At 48.0% G+C, this 19,103-nt stretch overlaps 1 protein-coding gene across 1 annotated transcript in view; it reads right to left on the reverse strand.

The window, feature by feature from the left end:
- Positions 1-435: 435 nt before the first annotated feature.
- SAMM50 (SAMM50 sorting and assembly machinery component) overlaps positions 436-19,103 on the reverse strand; it is a 31,176-nt gene continuing 12,508 nt past the window's right edge. Inside the window, exons 8-15 of the mRNA XM_007453929.1 lie at positions 18,735-18,863; positions 18,164-18,235; positions 17,283-17,369; positions 14,711-14,781; positions 11,718-11,785; positions 6,834-6,980; positions 6,012-6,153; positions 436-647 (exon numbers count right to left, since the gene is read on the reverse strand). Of these exons, the coding sequence (XP_007453991.1) occupies positions 602-647; positions 6,012-6,153; positions 6,834-6,980; positions 11,718-11,785; positions 14,711-14,781; positions 17,283-17,369; positions 18,164-18,235; positions 18,735-18,863 (762 nt within the window). The 3' untranslated portion in view covers positions 436-601. The remainder of the gene's footprint in view (positions 648-6,011; positions 6,154-6,833; positions 6,981-11,717; positions 11,786-14,710; positions 14,782-17,282; positions 17,370-18,163; positions 18,236-18,734; positions 18,864-19,103) is intronic.

A 19,103-nucleotide genomic window follows, 5' to 3' on the forward strand; every position in this document is an offset into this window, starting at 1 on the left:
AGGAGCTGATTCACGCACCTTTATAAACGATGCAGCTGTTCCCTCCAGAGAACACTCTTCCTCTGCCTCCCCGTCCATGGCGTTACACGCGGCTCCTTGCAGGGCGCTCACACACGGAGATGACCCTGCGACTGCAGCCCCCGCTGATGCGGGCCCCTCGGATCAGCCGGCATTGAGCCAGAGCACACGCGCCCCCCAGCGGCGGGCCTGCGCCTCCTCCGAGCTCTCTGCCGATCACTCTGACTCATGGGAACGAACACTGAAACCCGAAGAGTGCGGTGCGGGATGATGAGGAATCGGAATCGGGAGACATCTGATGTCCCTCCCCCCGGGGGGCACACGTGAGAGAATGCACGGCGACTTGACCTGGTCCTCAGGAAGAGCCGGCATGGGGCACACTGGCTGTGGAAAGCAAATCACACCCACAGTGCATCTGAGTATCTGTCTTTAAAATTTATTGACATGGTTTCCCACAAGGACTGCAGTCAAAGAATCACATGAAACGTGTTTATTTGGAGAGAAAGTGTGTGGCACCGAGTGACTCACTGCTGCCCAAGTCCCAGAGCTGCTGCTGGAGGGGACAGAGGATGCTCTGCATCAGCTACAGGAACCTTATCCCAGCTCCAAACTGGACGCCATCACAGATCCTAAAAAAAAAAGTTTTTGTTTTTGTTTTTGTTGTTTTTTTTAAGGCACTGTGGTCCGCTCTGCTCACCCTGCCATTTGCACAATTCCAGAAACGTGCACGTCTCAGAAGCAATGCCTGGGTGGCCCTGCCTCTCGGGAGGCCCAGGCTCTTCCTGCCCGCCTCCAACCTCTTTCCTCCCTCTTGGCTACCCGGCTTCACCAGCTGTCCCCAGGCACTCCCTCCTTTGCTGGTTTGAGAACCAGCCTTTGGAGGATGGAAAAGGGAACAAAATGGAGACACGAATCCCCCTTCCCTGCTCCCTCCTCTACTCCTCTCTGTGTCCCCCCCAATCCTGACCCAACCAGCAACTAGACAAGAGAAGGACCTGGGAGAGAAATATTCACGAAAACATAACTCCTGGGGCGGGAAGAAAAGCTTCGTGTTTATTTCTGAGGCTACCAGAGAAGAGGCACCTTTTGCACAGCGCAAGGCAGAGAGGTGATCAGAGACATGGCCGTGGAAGGGCCCCTGGCAAAACACAGGACACAGGGAGGCCCAGGAGGGGGTGGGGAGGATGGCAGAACCCACAGCCCCAAAGGGTTTAACCTGCCTCTTTAGAACCTGCTCCTTTCCCAGGAAAGGAAGGATGCAAAGAGGGCACGTGGGTCGCAACACCTGCTACCCGCTGACGCTGTGCAGGTTACATTCGGTGTGCTGCTCTTTCACCGGCTGGCAGATCACTGAGCCCATTTTCAGATGAGCAAATGGGCTGGGCAGTGAGGAGATGGCTGCGGTCAGGGCAGGAGCCTCAGAGCAGAACTCTGGACCCAAACGCAAGCGCGCCCACGGGCCCTGCTGTCTCAGCTGCCTCGGAGGACGCCCTGCTGCAGGCCCTGCTGTTTCCATGACGTCCTGCTTCAAGCCCCGGCCGCACGCAGGGTGAGAATCACCGGCCACAGCCCAGGCAGCTGTATTCCTGAGACTCCACAGTGATGCTGGTGCGCCGCCAGGCCGAGAACCGCTCCCCCTGCAGCCCGCACCGTGGAGGACGGACTTCCGTGCTGCCCACCTGCTGGCTGTGCTCGGGGCAGGGCCAGTACTGTACTCGGGACAGAGGGCCTAACCCCGGGACCTGAACACCAGGAAGCATGAGCTTCCAGGGAAAAAACGTTCTGAATCCCAACCAGCAGCTGATGGAGTATTTGTGGAACACAGCAGTTTTGCAAGTTCTGGAGAGTTTCCAGAAAAACTGGACAACGAGAACAGCCCCCTCATTCAGAGGAAAGCTAATGTTTCTATTGTCACAACACTTGTGCCGTCACCCAATCTCAGAACCTACAGCACCTGAAAACTGGCAGAAAGCTTTTCTTTTTCAGCGTGGGAATGAAATATCTGATCAATTAAGGGACTCAAAAGAGAGAATCTTAACTGTTGTCACTGACCTTCTGCAGGGTCAAGGGTGCTCACTAATCAACCATATCAGCAGAAGTCACCTGACCAGAAGGGACAGCTACAGTCCCCGTGTGACCCTGAGTAAACCTCACCACCGTCCTTAAAAGGCAAAGATCCACAGTTAGAACCATGGCTGTGTTTGTACAACTTCGTTCTGCTCAGATATAAACGAGGTGTTTTTTACCTTTTATATCATTAGGTCCATAAAAGTAGTCCCTGCCTGCATTCACTGTTTAGGAAAATGTCTGGAAATAGGCTTGATCAAGATCAAAATAAGCCAAGCCCTGGGTTTACACGACTCAGAAACAAGCAGGCATTCCAATAAAGGCTTGTCTACTCCAACTGTAAACAGATTAAACAACTTTACAAGCACAGGTTTATGTTCAGAGACCATATAAACGTGTCACAGGAAAAATACCCACCACAAACATCCAAAACAGTGTTGCAGATGCCAGGTGCACGGAGACAGCCTCACCAAACGCCCATCTTACTGTTCTGTGTCCCATGTGCCTATATGCTTATAATCCAGTAGGCACCTCAGAAAAGGCCCCGAGTCTCGAGTCTCCCCCTCCCACCGGCAGTCTCAGGGCGGCCCAGCCGCGCCACTCCAGCACCACCCAGAGGCTCCCTGCCTGTACCCGGCCTGCCTCGGACTCGGCGCCAAGGGCTCGTGAGGAAGGCCACACCAGGGTGCCCCAGCGTCAGGCGCCCATCTTCCCCCAGCCAGCCCCCAGGAACGCCAGGCGCCAGTCTAGCACGGGGAATTCAGCAGGGAGCAGGCCGACGAGGGCCAGAACTCAGGGACGCTGGCGTGTGCCCTAAGGAAAAAGGCCAGACAGGCTGGAAGGGAGAGACCAGTGGGGGACAAGAGTGACCGGAACTCAGGCCCCACCTGCGTCAAGGGCCGTCCCGCGCCTCACTTCTGCTCCTGCGAAGGGTAGAAGCTGGCGCCCACAGGCCTTCCATGCGTGCACACCTTAGCTCCAGCTGCTCTGTAGCCTGGAGCTATCACCTCCCCCGGGAAGCCCTCCACGACTCCCTGCCTGGTCTTTCTCTGTTACTAACTGTGCGCTGCCCTCCCCGCCAGCTGCCTCAGTCACCAGCGCATTTCCAGGGACCACACTCGGTAAGACACAGAGCATTCGCCATCAGAGCGCAGAGACAATGGTGTCACACGTCACCTCCGGTATAAAACTCGCCAAATATTTCAAAGCGGTTTCCATTTCTGTAAAGGTCTGAAATCCTAATTACAAAGCGACTGCACTCACCGGGCGGGAGGCCTATGGATGCCTGGCACACACGTGACTCCCCATCCCGCTAGGTGCTTCATTTTAGAAATGAAGATTAAACCCCGGCAAGATCACTCAAATGTCACGGAATTCCAACTTTGATGACAAAACTTCAAACAGAGCCATACGCTGAGTGATGGCGAGCCCCCCTACTCAGGGACACTGCACACGAGAAGCATCTGCTGCAACCACCATGACCCCAAAACAGAGCAGCCCGGGGGGCAGAGGAGCGTCCTTATGTTCCGGTCTTTAAATATCACCTGCACAGCACGCTTCCTCCTTTCAGAAGCCACATTTGAAATTAACGGCTGACACATATTTTTCAAATTTAACCTGAAGAGAGAGAGCAGAGATGCGGGGAGGCAGGTAGTGAAAGCCGGGCTCCCGACAACAGCGCCCGGATTCCGGGAGCACAGCGACACCCAGTGGCCTCCGATGATGCTGCAGCCACAGGACGGCAGCGCCTTCCAGTCTGAAGGACCAGAGGCCCAGAGCCAGCAGGGCTTGCCCAGGTCACACAGCCAGGGACGGACAGGGCAGGAGCTGGCCGCGCAGCGCACCCACAGTGCAGCCCACTCCAAACCCAAGCACATTACAGTTTGAGAAGCGCAGACCTAGATGGCTCTATCTGACCTCATCCGGTGTTGGTGCAGGCTCATCACCTGCACCTCTGCCGCTCCCTGCAAGGACTCAATTAGCACCTGGTTGTTAGGCCAGGGAGCCCCATGCCCATGCCTGTGGTGGGAACAAGGTTTTGCAGAAAGCAACCCGCAACATTAGCTTCATTTCCTGAAGCTACGATGTTACCTAATGCTCTAGGGAAGGTGCTTGCTCTAGGGAAGGTGCACATTTCCCCACATTTCACTATCCCTGAAATCAGGCCACATCATCCCATCTACGGCATGTCTCAAACACAGCCAGCCATGTGGTGCACACAGGGCCACTGCGGATGGCGGGGGACACACACACACCGTTTGCTTCCTTTGTGAACAGCTGGCCAGGGCGAGGGCAGCAGTTAGCAGCAACAACACAAGAAATAACCAGCTTTGCTGACAACACGCCGGGTACCGCTCTACTAGCTGTGTGTGTGTTAATTCATTCAGTCCTCAAAACTGCAAAGTAATTATTATTGTTAGCACCATTCTACAGTTGTGAAAACGGAGACCCAGAGAGGTTAAGTAACTCACCCCGGGCCACACAGCCACGGGGCGGCCAGGCTACACTCCGAGCCTGTGCAGCTGGGCTCCAGTGCACACTCAACCTGAGCAGCTAGACCTTTCTCAGCTTTTGCTCTGTGCCGAGAACAGGCAAGGCGTGGAGGGGAATTAACAGTCGTCAGAGCAGCAGACCCATGAGGGCACGGGGAGGAAGGGCGGCACGGTGGCCCCGGGCCGAGCCAGCCTTCCAGGGAGAGCGGAGGAGGGCAGACTTCCTGAAGCGATGGCCACAGAGGATCTGGATGACAGACACTGACGTGTACCTAAGAACAAAGCTTTGTTAAAAGCTTCCTAATGCGGCTTCCCTTCAAAACACCATCACCCACCACGCTGAAGCAGAAGACAGGGAGAGTAAGACTGGTACAGCACCTCCTTAAACGAGGACAAACTACAAGTGCACGCTGGAAGCCTGGCTATGACTCAGCATCACAGCTGAATGCAGACAGAACACCGAGGAGAAAAAATACAGCCTAGAGTCCTGAAACGTATGGAAACACTAGGTTACCGGCAGAATGTCCGTGTCCCCCAATCCTCACAGGCTGAAGCGCTAAACGCCCACCCCCCCGGCCCTGCCATGTGACAGTATTTGGAGGTGGGGCCTCGAGGAGGTAACTAAGTCACCTTAGATGAGGCAGCTTAATTAAGATGGGGTCCTTGGTGGAACTGGTGTCCTTGTAAGAAGAGACACCAGAGAGCCTGCTCTCTGCCCCCTTCAGGTGACAGCCCAGTGAGAAGGCGCCGTCTGCAAGCCGGGAAGAGGGTCCTTGACCCGGAACTGAACCTGCCGGCACCCTGGTCCTGGACTTTGCAGCCTCCAGACGGTGAGAGATACAAGTCTGCTGTTTAAGCCCCCAGTCCATGGTATTATTCACATACTATCATGACAATACTTCTGGACTTCTTGAAATTTCTACAATGCATACCAAATACTTTAAGAAACAGAATTAATTTCTGTAGCTGTAATCGGCCTTATACCATATTCATCCATGAATATTCAGCAGATCTTGTTCAGTAAAATGACTGGTGGAGAAGGGCCAGAAAGCAGGTCCTCTGCGGCCCGAGCAGAGCTGTGCCCACCCAGCCTCCAGGCTCCTGGCCTGCAAAGTCCCCACCGGCAACACCTCATTCTGCTCAGCGCAGGACCCAAAACGGCGGCCACCAACTCCAGCCAGGCCGCCAGAGGAGCTCCCTCTACCTGATGACAAGTGCAAACAGCATAAGGTGGGGTGACGGGAACACATCACGGCCTTTCCTCCAAACTGTATGGAGAACCCCATGGACAAAAATCCCCGTTCTCATTCTTTTGCTAGCTATTCAATTTCTCCTGAAGTCTTGAATTTTAAAGGCCGCTGGTGATTAACTATGTCCAAAACAAAGTGACAAGACAGTGCCGTGTACCAGTGGAGAGAACCTCCCAGCACGTACCTGTCCCCGCCCTGCACGCCCATGGGCACGCAGTAGTTCAGCTCCAGCCGCGCGATGTTGCCCAGCCTGAGGACGATCCCGGCGCCGTAAGACCAGCGGATGCACTCAGCCAGCTTTCGAATGTGAGCTCTGGGGCCCTCCCCTGAAGAGAGAGAAGAGGAGGTGTGACCAAGAGCACGTGGTCCCCTGCACACGTCCTTGGACAGCCCTGGCTCTCCCCATCTGTGTGGCCTCTGGTCATCTTTCAAGCCAGGCCTAGATACTTGAGGAGAATGCATGAAGTGAGATTAGGCCCAAACTCAAGACAGGGCTCGGGACCGTATTCCTCACCGTCCCAGAAGAACAGGTCCTCTCAATTCTCTGGGCCTGGCATGTTCTGTTCCCTTTGCCTAGAATGGCATTTGCCCACCGCTGACCGCCCAGGAGGCCCTACCCCAAGCCTTGGTTTCCAGACACCTCCCCAAGCCGGGACATCCGTGCGCCTCGCCCAGCCCTGAGCTCCTAGGGGAGAGACCAGGTCTCACTCAGCTCTGTGGCCGTTAACGACTGGCACAGAGTCACTGCTCGAGAAATGTCTGCTAAACAGACAGGATTCTCTTTGCAAGGCAGGATTCGGTGACGATGCATTATGCGTGTTCCAGCCATGTGACCAACAGCTTCACCCTGGGCACCACATCAGGTGTTGCAGGTGTCTCAGGCAGGCACAGTGCCTACTCTTAGAAACGATGCAGTCTAAATGCGACACAGACACCCACTTGTCTCCCGTGCTTTTAAACACAAGGTCAGCTGTGCCGAACGGCTGCTAAATAGTCCAAGTTTTACCATAGCTGAGGTTGCAGAGGTTTCCTGCATTGAGGAAGAAGTGAGTTCTGAAGAGCTCTCCAAAGCCGCCCTGGCCCGGCCGGAAAGGTAACGGGGTGTACAGGTGCAGGCCACCGGCCCAGTATGCTTCTCCGCCCAGGTAGTCGCCTAGTCAAGGAAGGAGTGCGGATCAAAACAAGGTCACAGGTTCAAAACCACACTGGCGTCCCACCAGGTACACGAGCGAGGTGTGTGCTGTGAACACAACACACTCAGTGCCCGAGCTCTGTGAGCAGCGGCCCCTATAACTCCTGACGCTGTCGGCCTTCCTTAAATAATCTTTCTTCTTCTCCTGGTTTGTTTTATGATTTGCTTTAACTGGAAAAAAAAAAAAAAAAGCTAATGTGTAACTTAGGAAAGAATGAAGCCAGTAATTTACCATATCTGTAAAATGCTTGGAATAAAACAAGTAAACTCATGGAAATCACTTTTTCCACAACTGCAGATGACCAGATCACTGTCACTTGGCAAATGAAATGCATTATTTTGCAAAAATGTCAAGGCCACAACATAGAGAGACAAAATGAAGAAAATGTCTCTGCAGTTTCTGGAAGTGGCCGGACATGCTATTAATCCAAAGGTATGCAGTGTCTGCTCCCTGCTGCACAAGGACGCTGTCTCAGCTCAACATCTTCAGAGAATAGTCTTGTTTTTAAAGGTTCGTGACCACTTGGGTCTTTTTTTTTTGGTTACTTTTGCCAAAATTCAAGGCTATCCACTGAGAGTATCCGTTTGCGTTATTTCTAAAACTGTCCCTTTAATACAAAATGACAGACCATGAAAAAGAAAAATGTGGCTGTCTCCAAGATTAACCTCAAGGAATGAACTGCTTATTCACTTAAAGCCTCCGGCATCTCCTCAACCGCTATTAATACTGAAGTTCTAGAGGAAACAAACAACGGACTGAAAGCAGGAGGTCAGCTGGGTTTGCTTCTCGTTTCCCAGCAAGTGTTCCTCTCTTTTCTTAAATAATCTATTTTATTCTAATCATAAAAGTAATATACTCATTGTACAAAATGTGATAAATATATGGAAGTAGAAAAAAAGGAAATTCTCCTTTAATTTCTACCATTAAGAGATAACCAGCTAACATCTGGTGTTTTTTCATCCAGTGAATTATAATGAATAATTAAATAAGAAAACAAAATGTAAGTCATTTTATATTTATACATTTCAGTCCTGATTTTTTTTTTTTGCGGTACGCGGGCCTCTCACTGTTGTGGCCTCTCCCGTTGCGGAGCACAGACTCCGGACGCGCAGGCTCAGCGGCCACGGCTCACGGGCCCAGCCGCTCCGCGGCAATGTGGGATCTTCCCAGACCGGGGCACGAACCCGCATCCCCTGCACTGGCAGGCGGACTCTCAACCACTGCGCCACCAGGGAAGCCCCCTGATATTTTTTTTTAGTTTACTATATTATAAGCACTTTCCTTTAATACTTTATATTCTTTGAAAATGTGATTTCGATGCCTGAATCATCACATATACGTAACATAATATAATGATCTATCCCCTAACTACTGTCATGTTGGTGTTGAATTTCTTCATAGTGGACATTAACCCATGATGGGCTTCCTTGCACACACAGGTATTTTAAACCACCTTGAAGTATAATATACACATAGAAAAGTATACACATCCTAAGTGTACAGCACAGTGAATTTCCAGGTACAGAACACACCATATAATGAGCACCAGACCAAGAAACAGATAAGTGCAGCCCCCCGGAAGGCCCTGTTCCCCTTTCTCATCACTACCCACCACCCACACCAAGTACAGCACTACCTGTCTACCTGTTCACCCGACAGTACGGATCACTTTACCCAGTCTCTAAACTCTGCACAGATGGAATCATACAGTATGCATCCTCTGGATCTGTTTTTTTTTTTTTTTGGTATGTTTCTGAGGCCTGTTCATGCCACCCAGCCAGTGGCTCTAACTTGTTCATCCTCATTGCTGTATAATATTCCACAGTGTGAAGACACCACTGTTTAGTTGCCTCTATTGTTGATAGGCAACTGGGCTTCCAGTTTTCAGTTTGGTTCTATTATTAATAGCCCTTGTATACACACACACACACACACACACACACACACACACACACACACACACACATGTTTTAGGCTCTTGATAAATATTGTCAAATTTTTTCATGAAAAGTTACAGCAATTTACATTCTTGCTCATATAATCTTACCAATAGCCTTTTAATAGGTAATTAAATGAAATACCACTGTGTTTTAATTTTCAGGAAAATGGAAGACTCCAAAACTTTCATCTAGTCACTAAATAATACTTGTTATAGTGAAAAAGAAATTATGTTACTTTTCAAAAAAAAAAAAAAAGACACACTAATAAAGCACTCTAGGGGCTTCCCTGGGGGCACAGTGGCTGAGAGTCCGCCTGCCGATGCAAGGGACATGGGTTTGTGCCCCTGTCCGGGAGGATCCCACCTGCCGCGGAGCAGCTGGGCCCGTGAGCCATGGCGGCTGAGCCTGCACGTCCGGAGCCTGTGCTCCGCAACAGGAGAGACCACAACAGTGAGAGGCCCGCGTACCGCAAAAAAAATTAAAAAAATAAAGCACTCTAAAAACCAATGAAAAGAAATAATTTATATTTTGTACAAAAATTTAGGCCCAGAGCAATCACTATTTATAATAATATAAAGTGGAAACAACAAAGATGTTAAAAAAAAGTTAAGAAAATCAGGATAGAATATTTTATAATGTCATAACATGAATCTACTTAAATGATGTTTTTGTAGTTTTTAATAACACGTGGAGATCCTCTGATATAATGTCAAGTACTGGAGAGAGTTCCAGAAACCGGAATTCTCACACATTGCTGAACAGAGTATGACTGAGACAAGCTTTCTTGGGACAATATAAAACCTTAAGGATACTCAAGGATACTCAAAATCCTTTGACCTAGCAATTCCACACCTAGAACTTTATATTATAAAGTAAAACTTATAGATGAGCACAAAGATTCAGTTAGCTTATTCACTGATACACTGTTATGTAAACGTAAGAAAAAAGAAAACAGACTAAGTGTCTAAAACTTGGTATTTGGTTTAAAAAGATCACAGTAAGGCAAGAAGATGAAATATGTAGCCATTAAAAATGATAAGGCTTTTTATCTTTCTGATTCATTGCTGGTGGGAATGCAAAATGTTAGCTATTTTGGAAGACCGTCTGGCAGTTTCTTACAAAGCTAAACATAGTTTTACCATACAATCCAGCAATTACACTCCTTGGTATTTACCCAAATGAGCTGAAACCTTATGTCCAGATAAAAAACTGCACATAGATGTTTATATCAGCTTTACTCATAATTGCAAAAAATTGGATGTCCTGCAAGTAAGATGTCCTTCAATAGGTGAATGGATAAACACCCTGTGGTACAGCCATACAATGGAATATTATTTGGTGTTAAAAAGATATGAGCAATCAAGCTATAAAAAGACACGGAGGACTCAATCACTATATCGTACACCTGAAACTAATACAATATTGTAAATCAACTACACTTTAATTAAAAAAAAAAAAATATATATATATATATATATATATATACATAAACAAAAATTTAAGAAGTACACTGACCAAAAAAGACATGGAGGAAACTTAAATGCACATTATTTAGTCAAAAAGGCCAGTCTGAAAAGGGTACATACTGTATGATTCCAAGTATATGACATTTTGGAAAAAGCAAAACTATGGAGACAGTAAAGGTCAGTGGTTGCCAGTAACTGAGGGGGAGGAAGGGAGGGAGGAATGAATAGGTGGAGCACGGTGAATTTTTAGGGTGGTGAAACTATTCTATAAAATACCGTAATAGTAGATACATGCTATTATGCAACTGTCAAAACCCATGAAACTTTACAACACAAAGAGTGAACCCCAACGTGAACTATGGAATTTAGTTAGTAGTAACACATCAGTGTTGGCTCATCGATTGTGACAAGTGTCCCACACTAACGCGAGAGGTTAATAATAAAGGATGCTACGGGCACGTACAGTGAACTCCGTACTTTGTGTCCAATTTTTCTGCTAACCTAAAAGTGCTCTCAAAAATAAAGTCCATTACACAGGGAATATAGTCAATATTTTAGGAATCACTATCTTGTACACCTGAAACTTATATAATATTGTAAATTGACTATACCTCAATAAATAAACAAACAAGCTTAATAAAAACTTGTGGAAAATTTGGAAAGTGCAGAAATGCATTTTAAAAGGCTTATTAAAATTATTCATAATTCCCATCACCCAGATAAAACCATAATTAATGTTTAGCTGTATTTTCTCTAAGTCTTTTAAAAAAAGCATGCTTATTGTTTACTGTAATATTAAAGTTATTTTATGTATATTATTTAAAAAACCTTTTTTAATAAAGTCTATTAGTTTTAAAAAATTATAGTTTGTCAGTAAGATGAAATAAGACGCCATTAAAAATGATAAAGTACTTATTCCTATAAAAATCTATTCATATACTGTTACTGAGGGGTGGTAGGAGAAACAGGTTAGAACAGTTATGTAAACAACACACGTGTGCATGGATGTGCATGTTTAAACAACAAAATGCTCACACACGTCATCTCTGGCCAATGGGACCACAAGTGACTGTCGTGTATCTTCTGCTTAGCTATCTCTTCTCATTTTCTACAGTTTCCTCAACAAACACCTTTCTGTGCCTGCTGTGTGGTGGATGCTGTGTTAGGTGCCAGTTCCACTGGTGAAATATGAGTATTATTGCGGTGATTTAAACAAATACACGTGCTCAAAAGTGAGAAGTAACCGTAATTTCTATTTTTTTAAGTTGGTGTGCTGTGGGGAATGACAGACCTTCGCTCTGTGGCCCAACGCTGTGCATGTTGAACCCTCGCACACTTGTGGGTCCCCCGAGGTAAAACCTGGAAGAGGATGCAGATGTCAGAGCAAAGCCATTGTCCATCGCACAACAAAAGTGCAAAAGGCACACACTGGCTACTGGGTCGTCCACATCTCCACGTGGTGGAACATTTCAGGATTAGGAACACGCACGGAAGGATGGTAAATTTCATAAAGACCCAAGCTTGTAATCTAACATAAGACTATACATCTAAACAAACACATCAAACTTCTGGGGACACAGGTAAGATACAAGGCACAAATAAAGACACTTGGGTGGACTGTCTGTTATAAAGGAATTATCTGAAGTCTATGAGAACTCATCACGCAGCACCTTTTCAAAACAGCCTCCCACATGCTCACAATAATTAAGTTAAAAATTAAGTTAATTAAGATTTTTTTAAAAAAGCGGGATACAAATTATATAATACTATGATCTGAATTTTACAAATAGAGGAAAATAATACTAGAAGGAAATAGACCAAAATAGAATTACTGTTATCCTAAATTTTTTTGTATTATTACAGTGATTTTTAATTAGAAAAAAAGTGTATGTTAAAAATTTTTTCAATGAATTCCTTGTGTTCCTTAATAGGCTGGGTTATCATACACTTTTAAACTATATCTGAGTAAAACAAAAACAATGAATTAAAAAAATATTAAAGGGACTTCCCTGGTGGCGCAGTGGTTGAGAATCCGCCTGCCAACGCAGGGCACACGGGTTTGATCCCTGGTCCAGGAAGATCCCACATGCCAGGGAGCAACTAAGCCCATGCGCCAGAACTACTGAGCCGCGTGCCATAGCTAATGAGCCTGTGAGCCACAACTACTGAGTCCATATGCCTAGAGCCTGTGCTCTGCAACAAGAGAAGCCACCGCAGTGAGAAGCCTGTGTGCACCGCAACGAAGAGTAGCCCCCGCTTGCCACAACTAGAGAAAAGTCCACACACAGCAACGAAGACCCAACGCAGCCAAAAAAAAAATTAGAAATCCCATCTATTTCCTATAAAATCTAACAGCTTCTTAGAACCCTATTTTAGACCACGGTAATTACTAGATAATGAATTAAAATGACCAGAGAAGCTGTGTATGGTCTTTCCAACACGGCTGTCATGGAAGCCACACCAGCTGATGCCCCCAGCCTCTCACTGACCTGCGGTGCCACAAACGTCCCACGTCTCAGCACAAAGGGAACAGGGCACTGTTTTTCTCATTGTCCCGCTGGATAAAAGCCTTTATGAATTTATTCATTTGAACCTGAGTTTAAAAGTCTAACAATGTGTCTTTACTCTCTGGGATTTCTAAGCAAAGCCTTTCTGAATACCTCATTAACATTAATTATAGAAACAAAGAGCAAGGTCCCTTTATTATTTTTTTAAATGATAAATCACACACATTCTTTTGAAAGAATTAAAATGATCCAGGAAACACAAAAAGTAAAAAGGCTCTTCCCCTCCCTACTATCCACTGTGTTCCAATCTCCAGAAGTGACTACTGTCACTGGTTTGGTGGTTGACTTCCAGACCCCTGGTGCTACCTGCAAACACACACGTGCACACAGAAGCCTTGCCCCTGATCAGAGGGCAAGCAACTCAACATACTTGCATGCAAATTTTAACTTAGGGACACCTATCTCATCCTTTCTAATGATTACACAGTCCCTTTAGAATGGTTGTGTTTGAATTTAATCACTTCCCTACGGGTAGTTTTAGAAATTGTCCTGGTCTCAATAATGCCCCCGATGGACACCCTTGTACATAAATCTCTGTACTCTTATGAATGCATTTCTGTACCTTAGATTCATGGAGGTGAAACTGTTAAGTCTCAGACTTTAGAAATTAAAATTTTTTCTACTCCCAAACTGCCATCCAAAAAGGCTGAACTAGGTTAAGCTAAAACAACAGTTTAACTAATGCAAGATTAAAGAAAGAGTTCCTTGACCCCAAGACAATTGTGAGTATTTCTACTAATAGCAACTAATAATAGCAACAAATACAACCTCACCCTCTGCTGGCAGGAGCAGAAGCTACTCCTAAAAGGCAGGTTTTCGGAAAAGCGGGCTCCAGCAATACTCTTTGGGAGCCTTAAAAACATTCATATTCTTTTGAGACAGTAATTCCACATTGAGGAATCTGTCCTCAGAAAATAAAACGAACAAAAATTATTTACAAAGTTATATTCTTCACAGTGCTACGTATATGCAAATAACGAAATATTAAAATGCTGCTTACGAAAAATTTCCCATGACTTGGTGAATTGATTTACTGTATAATTTTTAAAAAGCAGGGAGGACACAAAATTGCTTGCAAAATATAGTATCTCAACACTTTAATACAGATGTGTACATGAATTCATATGTATACACGCTCACACAAATACACACCCGCAAAAATACTGGCTAACAGGAGATACAGCTGACTCTTGAACAACGTGGGTTTGGTCACATGGGTCCACCTACGGGTGGACACCCTTCAACAGCAGACGCTACAGCACTGCACCCCCCCGGCGGCTGGCTGACTCTGGCTGTGGAGGGAGCGTGGACACGAGGGCCGACTACGAGCGCCGCTGGGACTAGCCCTCAGGTTGTTCAAGAGTCGACCGTGGTCCCAAAGGTTAACTCTGCTTATCAATGAGCAGGACTCTTTCACTTCCTTAAGTGTTTCTCTGTTTTTATATTTCTGTAATATGTATGAAATGTATTCTTTCATACTCAAAGAGAATACAAAATTGTTAGTATAATAAAGTATCTCTCTGCCCCAAAAGCGAAAAATATTAAGTATGAGGTATACGGGGTATTTTGAAATTAGCTTAAACATAAAACTAAATTAAAATTTGAAATATTTGCTTTCCTAAATAGTTAAACTTCTCTAAAATATCTTCTAATAAACCAAGCAGAAAGATCCAAAGGAAACCACGTGCAAACTACCCATTCATTTATCATTACTTACCGATCAGCAATACTTGACGGTTTATCACCAATGGGTACCAACATTCCACCCCAGAGAGATGCTGAAAAAACCTATTGAAATATAAACAAACAACCGTTTTCTTCCACTGTTTCTTTCCTTCCAACGAGCATTAGCAGACAGAAAACACCCTGAGATCTGGTCGTGTCCAGTGCCTGCAGCGTGCAGAGCTCTGGGTCGGGGCACAAGGGCTGCTGAAGGAGAACACCTGGCTCCTGCAGGGGAAGAACTACAGCTCGAAGTGTTTTGTGGATACTTTTATAACTGGCAACTTGAAATTTCAAATAAAGACATACTATACATAAGCCCAAAGCCTAAGCAGGGCCTGGATTCCGTTCCGACACAGGGCAGCTCCCTCCTCTCCAAGAAGCCAAGCCCAGTGGGACAAGCCATGGCCTGAAGGGGGAGACCAGGGCCCTGGACAAGGGATTCTGCATCCACCCAGGCCTCTTTGGTTCGGCCTCAAAACCTAAGAGGACTGAGGGCGCACAGCATCTCAGGAGAAGGAAGGTAGCGGTTGCAAGACTGCTACGTTTAAGAAATGCAGAGACATAGTTCCACTCCAAGCCTCGGGGACGGAGTCCTGCCTCTAACAGGTCAGGGGCAGTGACCCAACCCTAGGTCAGGGATCCAATCTTCACACCCACGTAATCCATGCACAGAACTGACCCAGGGATGCCTTAAACCACAACGATGCTCTCTGGGCTCCCGACCCCAGGCCTCCGCCGTGGCCCCCACCTACCCACTTCTCCTGAGCACCCCCACGCCTCTGCCCACCTTGTCCTCTCTCGGACATGCAAAGTCCCACGTCCTTCAAAGCTGCTCAGATGTCTCTTTTTTAGAAGCTTCCGTAGGAAGGATTACAGACGAAAACTGGGACAGAGTGGGCAGAGCAGGCCAAGCGAACACTCTATTCTGAGAAATTCAAGTCTTTGTTCAACAGCGTGACAGATGCTGCGGAACAAAGCAAGGCGCCAGAGCCGCGCGCGCTCTCGAGCAGCTCCCCTGGCGACAAGGCGCTCCCGGCACACTGTCCTCCTCCCCCCGCCTAATGGTCCCAACCTAAGGAGGGGCAACAAGAGGAACCGATTCCCCAGCTGAGACAAGCCCACCGGGCCTCGTGTCCCGCTGACCTCATCGACCACGAGGGCCCAAGGCCCCCAGGCACCCCCAGCACCTAGACCTCTCCAGCTGCTCCCTCTAGCACCAGCCCCCCAAGCCTTCAGTGCCAGCAGGACCTGCGGACCGGCCCCCTCGCTCTCTCCTGCCCTTCCCCCACTCCTCACCCAGCTGAAACTCCACAATCAGTCACTAGAACTCACCAACCTGTCTTCAGCTTAGCTGGCAGCACCCTGGGCCTGGTCAGCCCGCCCTGCTCCCTCAGCTGTTTCTGAGCGACCGGCTGTTGGGGAGGCACCACCGAGGGTGGAGGGCTCACCTTAAGTCGCTCTAAGTGCTCCGGGCCTCATCAAAGACGCCTCCCCTGGCCCTCTAAGATAAGGCAGCACCCCCTTGGCGGCATTCTGTCCCTTAACTCTGCTGGATCGTTCTTCACGTCACCTGTGAACCCCTGCCGAACTGTATGTAAACCTATTTGCCTGTAGGTCTTCCTTCACTAGCATGTAAGAACGGGAACTGTGTTTATTTACTGAGGTATTCTTAGTGTCCCGACAGTGCCTGGGAGCCAGCATATGTGGGAAGGAGGGAGGGGAGGGTGGGTGCATGGATGGGGGGAAAGGAGGCTGAGAAAGCAGAGTCATAATGGAGTCAACAATGGCTGACAGTTTGCCATGGAGGGAGCACAGAAGGGGACCAGAAAGAGCTCGCCGAACTGAGCGAGAAGCCCCCGGCAGCCTCCGGGAGAGCAGTGGCAGGGGAAAGGCAGGAACCAAATCTCAAGTGCACTGAGTCCAGGACTGACCGGCAGCAGTGATAAATGATTCTAAAACAAAAGCATGTCCCACTTCACTAAAACTCACTCCTGGCCCCCAGGGTCTAAGGAGGCAGTGGGGGTGTGGAGAGCCGTCCCTCAGTCGCCCGGGCGCTGGTAAGACTGGAGAATAAGCATGGTATCTCCCATCCTGGGGCTCCACTGCCTTGGTCAGGATCCAGTCACTTACTCCTAAGGTCCTGAGGGATCAGGAGGAACTAAACCAAACTGGCTAACACAGAAACTCCTGGAGGCACCCAGAGCCCTGACAACCTAGCACAACAAGCTGAAGACACAGAATTTCTCTGGAAGTAACATGAGGAGACAAAGAAAGCGGCAGCCCTGTCCTCCAGACACACGTGCTTGACAGCCCTGAGCTGCTAAGTGGGAAAGGGGCTCGTTTACGTACAATGACTGACAGATGAGTTTTAAAGGGACTGCTCATCGCTTCTCCCCAAGGTAGCTTCAAGTCTGGCTAAATTGAAAAGATCAAGCGCTTGACTTTCAAGCATCAGTGTTCTGACTTCCTCTTCAGTGTTTTAGATATTTGGGAACTGAGATCTTCTAAGATTCCAAAAACAAGAGATAAAAACACAGGTGACAATGTTCTGGTGAGATACTCACTGAATCAAGTATGAGTTGCTTATTCAACTGAAGCTCAAAATCTTCTTTTATGAAGCTCACATCCCCTCCGGTGTAGCCTGCCAGCTCCTGTGGGCGAGGGTCCTCAGGTCAAAGGGAGCCAACAGACTTGTTACAGAGGGTTCTAAACAGCGTCACTGCAGTTAAGTCTGCTGTTTTGTATGCTTAGAAAGGCAACACACCACTTCTGTCTCCTAGAAGCTACGTCCTAGTTGTTCTGGATGGTACCAGGGGCCTGACAGAGGTACACAAACACCAAACACATTGAGTAACCGCAGAGAATGTCATTCCTTACATGTGAGAGTAAAACACTGGCGACATCAACATTTCATTACAGAGCTTGCTAAGGATGATACGGCTTGTTTGGCCTAATCAGCGTTGGCGGGGGAAAAAAAATCAGCCTACCTTTTACAATTTGGCACACTTACTATGAAAGTCTGATTTCTAGCTGCTCCTCTGACACTGAGATCAGGCAAACAGAGCATCGGAGCCCCGCTTCTCCCCAAGGTGACCTGTCAGGCCCTCCCGCCATGTGAGTTACAACCCCTGCCTTGGGTGTTCTTCAAGGGTCACCAGGGAAATCACTCCCATCAAATCACAACTTTCCTCCTGGCCTAGTAAGTGACACCATCAAAGAGAACGGAACCTTATCCTGACTCTCTGCTCTGTGAAGGCAAAGCCTGAGCTACAGGGAGCAAATCCAGGGCTAGGAACCCCGAGGGGGACGGACACCCTCGCAAGCCATTCTAGAAGGACTTTCACAATGAGGAAAATGTCAGTGTTGAAAACGTGACTACCCTCGCATGATGCCCTATCCCTCCAGGGTCACGAAGCCTGCAGAGGCCACGGGGAAGGAATACTACCTGGTTAACCTTCAGCAAAGCACCTCTTCTCGGTAAGATGGAAGGGTTCCGAGAGTCGATGACCATCGCGTGCTGAAAGAAATGCGGATCGGGGGCGTCTGCACTTCAAACAGGCCTCTGACACGACATCAGACACTCACTGGGCACTAATTGTATGCCAGGCACTGTGCTAAGCATTCCATAACTCTTCTGACACTTAATCTTTACGGAAACCCCATGTTACATGTGAGGGACCTGGGAGAGTCGGGGAAACAAGTCACATCCACTGGGTGGGCCATTCCGACCCTATCGCCAGCTCTGTTCTCTCAGGGAGCTTGACACCCTGACCAGTCAACTCAGCCAGCTCCCGACTAAAATGCCACAGTCAGCTCTTAGGCACGCCACTGCCCGTTACCTCTGATGTTACTTAGAAAAAATGACATGAGGTTGTGTCCAGAAATTCAGAGTGACCAGGAGGCACCATTTTAGCCACCCAAACTGTGACGCTTCTCAATCCCTCCCGATGGAGGCGAAGGCTATTCTCCCAACTTAAGGCACGGCTGCGTCAAAGTATCTACACATCTGCCCTTACCGAGAGAGATGACTTCAGCGAGTGCCCACTCTCTTTTCGGACGGCAAAAGACACTGTCCTGGCAAGGCAGCCCAGCTCTCGCCACACGCCCTCCCACTTCACAGTGTGGCTGGTCTTCCAAACGGGAAACTGCAGGCAAACACGGGAAACCGTCAGCCTTCTGTGCTGTGCAGACAGGGGGCCGTCCCAAATCAGGTCCTGGGATGAGGCATCACTAAATGGACGGACTAAAAGCTAAGACACAATGTTTTTAATGATGGATGGGAGACAGGAAGAGGCGAAGGGAAGCTGGGGAAGGAGGGAACAGAGCAGGCAGGCAGGAGGGAGGAGGGGAGAAAGCCATGGCCGCAATCAAAGGGAAAGACTGCA

The sequence above is a fragment of the Lipotes vexillifer genome, unplaced genomic scaffold (assembly GCF_000442215.2).
Source record: "Lipotes vexillifer unplaced genomic scaffold, Lipotes_vexillifer_v1.1 scaffold382, whole genome shotgun sequence".
NCBI classification, from domain to species: domain Eukaryota; kingdom Metazoa; phylum Chordata; class Mammalia; order Artiodactyla; family Lipotidae; genus Lipotes; species Lipotes vexillifer.